Source organism: Macrotis lagotis, chromosome 7 (assembly GCF_037893015.1).
Source record: "Macrotis lagotis isolate mMagLag1 chromosome 7, bilby.v1.9.chrom.fasta, whole genome shotgun sequence".
NCBI lineage: Eukaryota > Metazoa > Chordata > Mammalia > Peramelemorphia > Peramelidae > Macrotis > Macrotis lagotis.
The window spans coordinates 157,170,284-157,182,506 of NC_133664.1; the positions used below are offsets into that span (position 1 = coordinate 157,170,284).

A 12,223-nucleotide genomic window follows, 5' to 3' on the forward strand; every position below is an offset into this window, starting at 1 on the left:
GCTGTGGCAGCACCAAACCAAATCATTTTGGAGTCTTCTAATGACCCATGCACCCAATGTTCCCTGCCCCATTCTAGAGGAGGCCTTTCCCAACCCCTCTGAATTCAAATGCCTTGCCTCTGTTGATGATGTCTACAATTATCAAAACCATTAGACTCCTCTCCCTCCTCCTCACAGCACCTGCACAGTAGGCCCTTTAGAGAGCACTTCTGGGAAGTAACATTTATGTACTAGCTTAACAAAAACTGCTATGGGATACTAAAGGTGTGTTCTGGTTCATTTTCACTTCCTTTAATTTGAGGGCACAACCTCTTGGGGCCTCAATGTCCTTCTCTGTAAAATGAACAGGTTCTGAACTATTGAAGATTATTAAGGCTGGTTCTCCATCTAACACCCTTAGGTAGGCATAATTAATATTTTTTTTGTGTGTCATACACCCCTGAGCAGGTCTAAGCACACCTTTCTCAGAAGTATGTTTTAAATGCATAAAATAAAATTCATTACAAAGGAAATTATATTAAAATACAGTTAATAAAACATTAAAAAAATTTACATGCCCCAGCTTAAGAACACTAGTCCAAAGAGATAGTATTATTAGATATAATAATTTAACAGAAGCAGCAATACTTTAATTATTCCAACAAAAATTTTAAGATAAAATTTACCAATCATCTGCATCCTTATCTATGTCAATTCTCAAAAACAAAAAAATGAGGTTACCAAAATCTATAGACACAAACTCATTTAAAAATGTATTAAACAACTTTTATTGCAGATTTCTACCTCTAAAATTACATCCTGCTGTCAATTTATTCAATGTCAATTATAAAGCAACAATGAGAAATTATTGATAATACGTAATAAAAATCAACTTTCTAGAAATGTTATCATTTAGTGCCATCTTGTGGAAAATACTGAATATATATTGTCATCCTTCAAATGTGTCTATAATGCAAAATTTATTCATTAATCATTCAACAAATATTTTGTACTTAATACACTGATTAGCATATTCAAGTCTTGAAAAATACTTGACACATTTAATGTTCTAAGTAAATCATATTTTTATTTAGTAGAATTGTTATTTTTTATTTAGTATTATTTTTAAAGTAAATTACATAGTGATATTGAAGGTAGAGCCAGAGACCCCTAGATTTCTGACATTTGCCAGTTGGGTGATCATGTGATAATTCAAAATTTAGTGTTACTACAAAGATGCACATGTTTTCATTTCTTGGGTTAATCCTTTTATTGATATGGATTGCAGTCCCTTTATATCTTAGTAAATGAATTAATGAATTTTTGAAGTCAAAAAATTGGATCAGGTGATACACAACTTTCTGGGAAAACCTCTCTGAAGCCAGAAAAGCAGGTCCTCATACCATACAGTCCATCCCTGGACCGATACTAAAAATTTTCTCAGCTTGGGAGAATTTTAAGTATGTGTACAAATCAATAATATAGTAAATAATATAGTAATAATATATTAAAAGAGTAATAGCAATTCTACCCTACAAAATTACAAAGCCATTGTTTTATATATATATATATATATATCATTTGATACAACAAACCTTTGAGGTAAAATCTACATGTAATGTTAAGCCCATTTTATAGATGAAGAAACTACAGTTTGAAGAGTTTAAGTTCTCACCCAAGAAGAGTCACAAACAGACTATGAACTCAGGTCTCTCTATCTTGACTCTAAAGTCTAGTATGCTTACTTCTGCCATGTTGCTGCTCTGAGATTCAAACATACTCAATTTAAGTTTTCATGGCATGAAATTTAATAAACTTAATATTAACTCTAATTAGAAAGTATGTTTTAAAAAGAAATATACAGTAAATTCTAAAGTACTTATTTTGTGATGACCAACTTTACATTAATTGATACTTCTAAAAAAAAGTTTTATTCTTACTTACACTTTTTTCCATTGCATGAATATCTGTATTTCCAAGAATCGTTCCTAGACAGATCACTTTGCCACCTTTTGTTCGAATATGTATTTTTTTACTCTAAAAGACAATTTGTAAAAGTTTTATTTTCACTGGGGGATTATAATTCTACCAAACAAAATTAATTTTTTGTCTTATCATCAAAACATTTAATTGTAAGAGTTAAATTTATAAACATACTGTCTCCCACCAGACTTCCATCAATTTTGGATAGTTAATACCCCTAAGTAAACTCAAAGTAATAAAAAAGGTCAATGAAAACAGCTACAAAGACCATGAATTTTATTTTATGAAAGCAGGGCAAAATCATCTTCTTTGTTCTCAAACATAAAGGATAACTGATTTAATTTTACAAAGAATATTTGGCAATTTCAAGCTCTACCTAAGGACACAGTGAGAGTCATCACGCCAGAGAGGCTTTAGTAGGTTTCGTAGAGGGAAGAAAAGGGGGGGTAATATGTGTGTATGTGGTGTGTGTGTGTGTGTGCACACACATACATGTATGTACAAGTATGTAAATTGGGGAAGAAATTAAAATTTCGATAAAAAAGGGAGAAAATTTGCCAATTTTCTAATTTTAGAAGGCAAACAGAAGCAAATATCCCTGTATCCTTTAATATTCCAAGAGGATACCACTGAAAAGACAGCAATAATTAAAACAGTATAGCACCAAAAATAAAAAAAAAATAGCAAAGCATCCAGTTTCACAGAACATGGCTAAAGGAAAAAATGAAGCATTATTAAGCTCTGATGATACAAACAGAATGTAAAAGAATTCCTGCCCTCAGGAAGTGCACGTTCCAATGGAAAAGACAAACATATAGGGAAGGTTACAATTGTATTTATAGTGGAAGGTTCTATGATCCTCAGGATGCGGTGGTAAAGTTGTCTATAACCGTAATGTCATTTCCACTGATAAAATTTTATCAGATTCTGATGCTGAACCACTTAACACTGGGCTCAAAGGACTGTAAATTAAAGAAGGAAGGCAAGCCAGTCAAGTTAAACTGTCCTTGAGGGGACGAATACACATTACTGAAAATATAGAGGTGCATGGTTATGAATTATCAAAAAGGTTTTATTATATTCAGGGACTTGCCTCTTCTCCCAGGATCTGGAGGGTGAGCAACAGAGCTCTAACCTCTCTATACTACAATTCCTAAGGACTGAATTGTGATACAAGAAGCTGGAGCTACATGAGGTAGAACCTACTTCTCCTCTGCATAGGAGAAAAGCAATAATTCCTCATGGCTCCATAACTCCTGTGGCCCCAAATTCAGGACTTTCACTATCAGCCCCTTCCTTCTACTCCTATGACTACACCCTCAAGCACTAGGCTTTTCACTGCCAAGTCTCTGTCGAGGAGGGGGATTTCAGATACGAGGCCAAGAACTGAGAACATGCTCTACTTGCCAGGTGTCTTATGACTATGCATCATCCAACTCCATTCTGGAATGCAGCAAAGAAACTGGTACTGAACGAACTCAAGTTCAGTAAAATCCCTGGGGAACTAGTCACCAATATGTACTGACCTGGATACTTACCTAGATTTTCTCTGGTCCTTAACCTACCATGTGTGCTGTAGTCACACAACCAAAAAGAACAAATACCCAAGCCAAATGATACTTCTCTGTTCTATAACAAATGCTCTCCTTCTAAACCCTGAATTCAGTTATCAGGACCCAGAAGATAGCCATTGCCCTATTATTTCTCAATCTTCTCAGTGAACCCTCCTCCCCACTTCCATGGAACCCTCTGTAACCTCTTCCCTATTAGCAAACTTTCCTGTGTCTTGGCCTCTTCCTGTCATATTCTTTCCAACTCCTTTCACTTATTGAAAACTAACTCACTCCAGAAAAACACTGAACCCATTACCACTCTCTCCAGTCTCTGTTATCATAACTTAACAATAATTTCCCCACTTTTGAGGTTCACTTATCTGCCTGTATCTTTCCTCTCCTATCAAAAGCCTTGTTCACAAAGACTTCAGTTGCCAACTCAGAGCCCTCCTTTCCAGCCCAATCCCTTAAGCCCCACACTCTGGAATATGCCACAAAACATGCAAATCCCTAGGTCATCAACCTTCCCAACTCTCAAGACCCACACTGTCACCACATGCCTCACTTGATATTAATAACCTAACTGTAACCAAAGTTATTTCTGTTGTTACATCATTCAGGGAATCTTAGGTGACCTTAACACAAATGGAGACATTCAAGCCCTATCTAAACAAAAAAATTTTAAGAGGCAAAAAAAAAAAAGTTATATGGGACCTTGCGTTCTTTCCATCTTTTAGCCAACAAAATTTAGCTGGCAAAAATGTAGTCTGTTCTACAATATCACTGGCAAAAGCCTGCCCGTTGCCTTCTTCTAACTTTCAAAGATATCCTCAATACATATATAGATTATTCTTACAAAAACTATATATAGGAAAGTAGGGATACAACATTACCACTATCACTAATTATATGATGTTTTTTATGCCTAATGTCCTCCAAAAAAAAAATTATGTTGCCTCCAGAGACCAGCTCCTCTTTGTATACTCATCTCATCTAGCTTCTATTCTCATTTCTGTTTTCTTTAGTGCCATTTCTACCTCATACAGATGCAAATCAGGAACTGTAATTTTAGAATTCAGATGTGGCAGACTCCACTGACACTGATAAAAGGAGAGTTTGCTGTAATAATATTGCCATAACCTTCCCATTTTTCATCTATTTGTCACCCTCCTGCTAGTTTTACCCTTAAATATCATTGAGATGAGATGGATTGAATGAATTTCTTGCCAACTTTCTATAAACTTACTTTTTCCCCCTATGCTTCTCACTTTTATGAAACAATACAGTTTAATCTTTCACTATCAATCTCTGTAAAGACTGTTCTAAACTTGTGTTGCCCTTAGCTGTTCTATCTCTTATGTTGGACAAGGAGATCAAATGTTGGCTAGCTGAATTGATATCTAGGCTTTTTATTTTCCTTTTACTCTCCTATACTTATTGTTTAACTTTAAGAAACAGTGAAGTTATTAATCTGTTCTTTGATTCTCTGTCTGATTTCTCGGTTCTAATGGCTCATTAAAAAGAATTATAATGGAATTTGCCATATAAGCTTGTTTTTTTATCCTTTCTTATAACCTGGGATTGCTTTTGATTTCTTGCTCTAATAAGTCAGTAATTTGAGGGTATACTGATCACTGCTCTGGAAATGATCCTCATTTTTATTAAGAACCAATGGTTTACTGTCAGAAACTCAAAAATAATACAAAGCGCCAAAATAAATACATCTTATGTGATTTTATTTAAAAATTAAAACAATTCATTAACTATATAGCCACATTCCTAAAGTAAATAGCACAAAGACTTATGTAGGAATCCTATTAATAATACAAGATTCTTATCAGAGGGTTGCCTTCCAAGTCCTAGCTGCCACCTAGTGGCCTGAAACAGATTTCTGAGACAATTTCAACGAGCAAAAAGTAATTAACTCATCAAAGTTAAGAGTTAGACTAGATTTCAGAAGTAATTCCTACTCTTTTTCTATGCTTTCTAAAATAAGCCATTTCAAATAAGATCTGGTTTCAAGGAAAGAGCTACTTTGAAACCATGCTAGGATAAGCAAAACTAATTTGAGACATATTTTTCTTGAGCAAAAAATGTTAAAGGTAAAATGAATTATGTTTTTTAATATATGCTCCACCCATGGAGCTACTTTGCTAAAAGTTATTTATCAACTCTGAAAATAGACCCAATTTGAGGGGAAAAAAAAAGGAAGAATGTCCCTAAAATGTCCTGTGTTAGTAAAAACAGGTAGTTTTAAAAATGAGAATCTTACAGTCTAGTAATTATGAATTTTGTTTCAAATATTTTTCTATATATTACTGTAATGAATTGTCACTAAGGGTAATACACATCTGACTTTTAACAAAATTAAGATTTTCCTATTAGGCTAAAATATATGAATTAGGGGTCAAAAGTTTATTAAATATTCATTAAAATCTTCCCTTAAATACTGAATTTCCTAAGGCAGAGAGACAATAAATCCATTTGCATATAAGTGTTCAGGTATATATCTACTGTATAAACTGGACAATATAGTTTTTTTCTACTTTTTTTTAAAAACTATACCTATGATTCCATTAGTGTGGGAAGACATCAGTGAAAAGTTCCCTTTAATGAAGAAGTCAACTATTTTGCAAACTCAAGACCTAGAGTTGTCTGGGGTACTGACAGGGTGAGTGTCTTGCCCAGGGACACATGACTATTACGGCCATTACTAATGGCCTCTTCTGAATTTGAGGCTGGTCATTGATTCATTCTCGGAGACCGCTAGAAAACATTTCAGAAACGATTCCATTGGGAACATTTTTTACAATTTAAAGAACTGTTCTCAAAGTGGTCAGGAAGCATTACTAACTTTAGATATAAGAAAATCAAAGAGAAATCCTCAAAATGGGCCTATCATCATTTTATTTCTACCAGATTAGCATAGTCATTAAAACTAAAGTTGAATTATTTCTGAAAAGTGAATGATTTTCTTCAACTTACTACCATACCAAATATTATAAGGTTTTGAGTTTGTTTAAACATTGTTAAAAAATGAGCTTAGGAAAATTTGAAGAATATACATACCTTAACTGATTGCACAATGCTGATCCCTTGTTCAGTTTCTATTCTACAATCATCACATTCAGCTTCCTGGACCTTTACACAGCCAGTCCCTAATGTCCTGATATTCAAATCTAGAAATGAAGAAAGTAAGACATAGATGAAGAAGAAAAGAAATAATACAGTGGTTGACAGACAGAAAGGAGATTTCAATATACCTGAAAGGCCAGCTCCTCAGAGAGCAGGGCAGTCAATACTAGGTTTGGCATAAAAGGCAGAGCTGCTACTATAAAGCAGCACAACCAAAACAAACAACCTTCAGTGGCTATTCACTAACTAGATCAAGAGGGGATGAAGCTACTTTTCTTCTACTCTTAAGAGAGAATATCTGTTTGAGACTGGTCCAACTAATAATACATGTGGCATTTATTACTATGAATATGGACAAGAGGCTATGAAGATTTACCTATTATCCCCATGCTTATATGGAATGATATTAATGAAATACATTTGCCAAAAGAATGAAATGCATCAAAAAGAAAAAAAAAAACCTTTCCCCCACACTAGATAAATGAAAGATCTTTTCATGGTAGGATCTGAATACCAGTGCAGACAGAATAAAGAAGTAACTAGGAAATGCAGTGCTGTTATATATTGTTACATGTTATTACTAAGGAATGAAGAAAAAGTTTTCCAGTCATATTTACTAATGGCATGCTTCTAGACAACTAAAGAAAAGAAATACATTTTGAAATTCAGAGAGATCTCAAATGCAAATCTTAACTGTAACCCTATATTTCAATACTTTAAAGATCCAAAATTTACTCATTGTAAGACCTTTCCTTTTGAAGGAATTTCTTCTATAAAATAAAAATAACTTTTATCAAATACATATAATGTATATGCATTTATGTATATATGTATATATATGTATATATATATATATATATATATATATATACACACACACACACACACGTGTGGACAGCATATCTTTACTGGTAGTATATCATGTTTTATGGAAAGTTTTATAAACCTTAATTCAATATGTACTGGTGAGCTATATTCTGACACATCATTGTAGGCCTATCATGGGTAGAAACTGCTTTCTCTATAGGTCAAGGAAACTGTCTAGGATTTTAACTACTGATATTTATTTTCAATTTCAACTTGTTGTTGACTATGGTATTGAGAGTCTGTTGTCCTAGCGCCAGCCTAAGTGAAGAGAGCCATCAGGTAAAGAATTTTTCTCCCTGAGCAATTTGAAACTATACCCAAAGGACAATAAAACTGCACATAGCCTTTGATCCAACAATACGACTAAGTAGATCTATATCCCAAAGAGATCATAAACAAAAAAGGGGAAAAAAAAAGACTCACAGGTACAAAAATATTTATAGCAGCTTTTTTACAGTATCAAAGAATTGGAAATTGAAGGAATGTCCATTAATTGGGGAATGGCTGAACAAACTGTGGCGTATCAATCTGATGAATACTGTACTATAAGAAATCATGAGCGGCTGGACTTCAGAGAAGCCTAGAAAGACTTGTGTGAACTTATGCTGAGTGAAGTAAGCAGAACCAGGAGAACATGGTACACATTAACAGCAGCATTGTGAGATGGATCAAACTATGACGGACAAAGCTCCTCTCAACAATTCAGTGTTCAGACATCTCTGAGAGACCTGTTATAGAAAATGACATAACCTCCCCCCCAAAAAAAACAGTATGGTGTCTGAATGCAGTGAAAAACATATTATATTCACTTTTTTAAAAATTTCTTTTACATTTTTTCTTTCATCCTCATTGTTCTTTCCCCTTCTAATTTTTCTTTCACATTACTAGTATAGGAAATACATTAAACACAATCGTTCATGACAACTTTTACCCAATTGATTGTTTGCTGTCATGAAGAGGGAAGGGAGGGTGGCATAAAAATGTAGAATTCATAAACTAACAAATGGATGAATGTTGAAAACTACCTTTGCATGTAATTGGCGGAAAAAAACAATTTTTCTCCCTACCAGGATGACTGAAATATAAAGGGGTTACAATCTATATCAATAAAGAAAATATCATACCAATAAAAATCATGTCCCTTCCAAAATGTCAAAGTAACAAGTACTAAACATGAACTTGGGCTATAAATTCTAATTTGGTCTATAACACTAAAGGACTAAGCAACATCATATGCTTTCTCATCTCAAAATGGTGACTATACAACAATTAAATGGAGAATCAGTGAAATTTAAGTGCCTATAAAACACCTCGAAATCATGAAATGCTAGGAAATACTGTGACATTGCTGATGTATAAATAGCTGTAAGACTGGAAAATAAGGTATTCTCTAGGTTCTACCCAACAACTTTGAGTACATCACAATAGTTCTGTAAAATGTTGACATTTAATATATAACCTACAGAATACTAAGAATTAATGGAATCTCAATATACACCAGCATCAAGTACTAGATTATCTCCTCCCTAACCCTTATGTCAATACTTCAATGAAGCATGATTTTATTGCAGTTTATATTTCTTCTATCTCTTTATACCTTAACAGACTACCCCCATGAATAGCCTTTCCCCAGCAAATTTAGGTGGGTCCACCTCAGGCAATAGACAAGTAATTTGTTACCTTCCTAATACTCAAAATTTGTTTACTTTAATAGCCCCTTCTTAAACTCAGCTGGAGATGCCTTAGAAAATCCATGATTACATTTGAAACAAAAGCAATTAGATATGCTAGAACACAAACTCTGAAAATCTGGGTAGTTAATACATCAAATGATTTCCCAGCAATGTAAATAAACTTTCTATTCAATATTGACTTAAAAATAATAGTAATACACAACTTCAATTAGTTTTTAGATTAGCTTAGGAAAGTTGGGAAGAGTTTAAAAAAATACCCACACCTCAGTGAGATGATAATTATTTTAAAATCTAGAGGCTGCTCCACAAAACTTAACTGATTAGTAGTTCCCAAATGTTTAGGCACAGTTAGTCATATGTTATATGTTACTGCCTTACTTTATAAATAGAAATGGCTTTTTTATACATATTTTCTCCTCTGAGGCTTATAAAGACCCAATGAAATATGCTATCCTAGTATAGAGCTAGAACTGTAAGGACCTTAGAAGTAATTTAATTCAATACCTCATTTTACAGATTAGGAAACTGAGGCCCAAAGAGGCAAGGGGATATGATCAAAGTTATATATCTATATCTATAGATATAGATATATAGATATATATATTTCCCCCCCATCAGTTCCTGGACTAGAAAACTCATACATTCTCTGGGTCCAAATCCAGTTTACACAACACCATTAGAATGAAGGTTCGGAGAAATTAAGTACACATATCTTTTAAATTGCAGAGCTAAAAAATATGAACCTAAGTCCAGCATGAAGTGAGGAGACTAAATTGGACTCATGTTTCCAATTACATTAGTCAATTAGAAGCAACCATAAAAACATCTAAAACATCATCTGAAGAGCATCATTAGTCACATATCTAGGATTTGATGACCCCAAGACATGAAATCCTTTTATAACTGAGAAATTTAAATTCTGCAGAGGATATATGACCTCTAACTCATGCTGTATGTGGTAGAGATGTCATTGTAGTTGAGAGGATGGCAATTCTTTTGTCTTTATCAAATCCCATCTCCATTTCAACTTTAAATACTCTTATCATCTAAGCACATATTCAATCCCTAAAAAATATGGCTAAACTTAGGAAAATGTAATTCTTAAAGGTAACATCTGGAGTCTGCAGTAATAAAAAACAGCAATCTGGAGTCATATCTGATCAATTAAAATAAATATCCCTTTACCTTAGCAGTCTATTAACAACTAGGTGCCATTCATAGAATCAAAGGACAAATTTGAAGAGGAGGTCCCTTTACCTTAGCAGTCACTTACTAACAACCTAGGTGCCATTCATAAAATTAAAGGACATAAATTTAAAGAGGAGGTCCCTTTACCTCAGCAGTCACTTACTAACAACCTAGGTGCTATTCATAGAATCAAAGGACATAAATTTGAAGAGGAGGTCCCTTTACCTTAGCAGTCAATTAACTAACAATCTAGGTACCATTTATAGAATCAAAGGACATAAATTTGAAGAGGAGGTTCCTTTACCTTAGCAGTCACTAACCGCCTATGCCATGCAGTCACTTTTAACATCAAATGGGCTAACAAGTGTAGCACTCCTGCCCCTTTTCTTTAAGCAGCCACTTACTGGTCCTGTCTGGTTACTTTTAAGATCAGTAGATAAAAACAAAATGTAAAACCCGCCTGTCCCTTCTTTATTCTGGAAGTCAAATCAATGCTTAGGAGTAGGCCCTTTGGATCTAACTCGATTCCAAAGGCAACGCGCTTTGCAATTCTTAACTGCGAGCTCATAGTGGATAGTTCTGTTGATAATAATATTGTAATATCAGGGCGGCTAGGTGGTGCAGTGGATAAAGCACCGGAGTCGGGAGTACCTGAGTTCCAGTCCGGCCTCAGACACTTAATGATCACCTAGCTGTGTGGCCTTGGGCAAGCCACTTAACCCCATTGCCTTGCAATAAGAATAATGAGAATAATAAGAATAACGACAATAATAATAATATTGTAATGCTAAGGGGTTAGGAAGGCCGCGTGACGCAGAGAGAAAGGCATCTGGATCTGGACTCGGCCCCTGCCCCTGGGCCCACTCTGCCCACGCCAGCACCCCGCCGGCCTTACCGAACTTCATGGGGACCTTCACCTCCACCGTGGCCCGCCGGTCGATGCTGTCGGACAGGATGGCCATCTGCTTCTGGGCCTCGTCGTACCTCACCAGGATGCTGTCCGGGTCCAGGCCGCCGCCCTCCGCGCCGCTCACCGTGACCAGCACCCGGTCGGCGTCCGGGTGGCTGTAGGGGTCCAGGGGCCTCACGGCGATGTCGCAGGGGAGCCGCGCGCGCAGCCGGCCGAACGGGTGGACGACCAGCGTCCACTCCTTGAGCAGGGTCTGGCGAGCCTCGGCCGGCCGGCCCGTGCTGCCGCTCTCCAGCAGGCTGTAGGGCCGGGCTGGCCGGGCCTGGAGCGCCGGGGCCGCGGCGGCCCAGAGGCCCGAGGGCCCGAGGCGGGGGCGGCCTCGCATGGCCCCGGCCCAGGCCCGGCCCGAGGTCACCACAGCCAGCGCGGACCCGGCCAGAGTAAGCGACTAGGGAAGGCACTCGGGGGCAGCGAGGGCGGTAACGAAGCCCGGGGACCCGCAAATCGCGCCCCTCAGCCCACCGCCACCCCCGGCTCCGGAGGCAACTAAACTCTCCCGGTGCCTTTAACCCCGCCGCGACCCCTCAATAACCTCATGGGCAGGTGGGATAGGTAGTTCCGAACCGGATAAAGAGCGAGAGCTTCCAGAGGCCCAAAACTACAAGTCCCAGAAAGAGCGCGCCCGACCAGTGAGGCTTCTTACTGGCGACGGATGGAAATAGGGGGAGCTTGTTTGTAAGCGGTTGACTGGCTGTGTCCTGGGACTCGAGTTCATTGGTCTATGGTCCTGGGGCGGGGCACAGAATCTAGCCAATAGAAAACTTGGAAACGATTGGAGCGTAGACGACTTGGTTTCCATGGATACGGGGACGCCGCCGCTGAGGCCCCAGAACAAAGTGGTGGGGTTCCTACAG

General features: G+C 36.9%; 1 protein-coding gene across 2 annotated transcripts in view; it reads right to left on the minus strand.

The window, feature by feature from the left end:
- Positions 1–11,788, minus strand: part of FAM185A (family with sequence similarity 185 member A) — a 103,711-nt gene extending 91,923 nt beyond the window's left edge. The window contains exons 1-3 of one of the 2 annotated variants that reach the window (XM_074194002.1): positions 11,295–11,788; positions 6,585–6,694; positions 1,924–2,016 (exon numbers count right to left, since the gene is read on the minus strand). In XM_074194002.1, the coding sequence (XP_074050103.1) occupies positions 1,924–2,016; positions 6,585–6,694; positions 11,295–11,694 (603 nt within the window). In that variant the 5' untranslated portion in view covers positions 11,695–11,788. The remainder of the gene's footprint in view (positions 1–1,923; positions 2,017–6,584; positions 6,695–11,294) is intronic. The other variant, XM_074194003.1, reaches the window with a different exon arrangement.
- Positions 11,789–12,223: the final 435 nt, after the last annotated feature.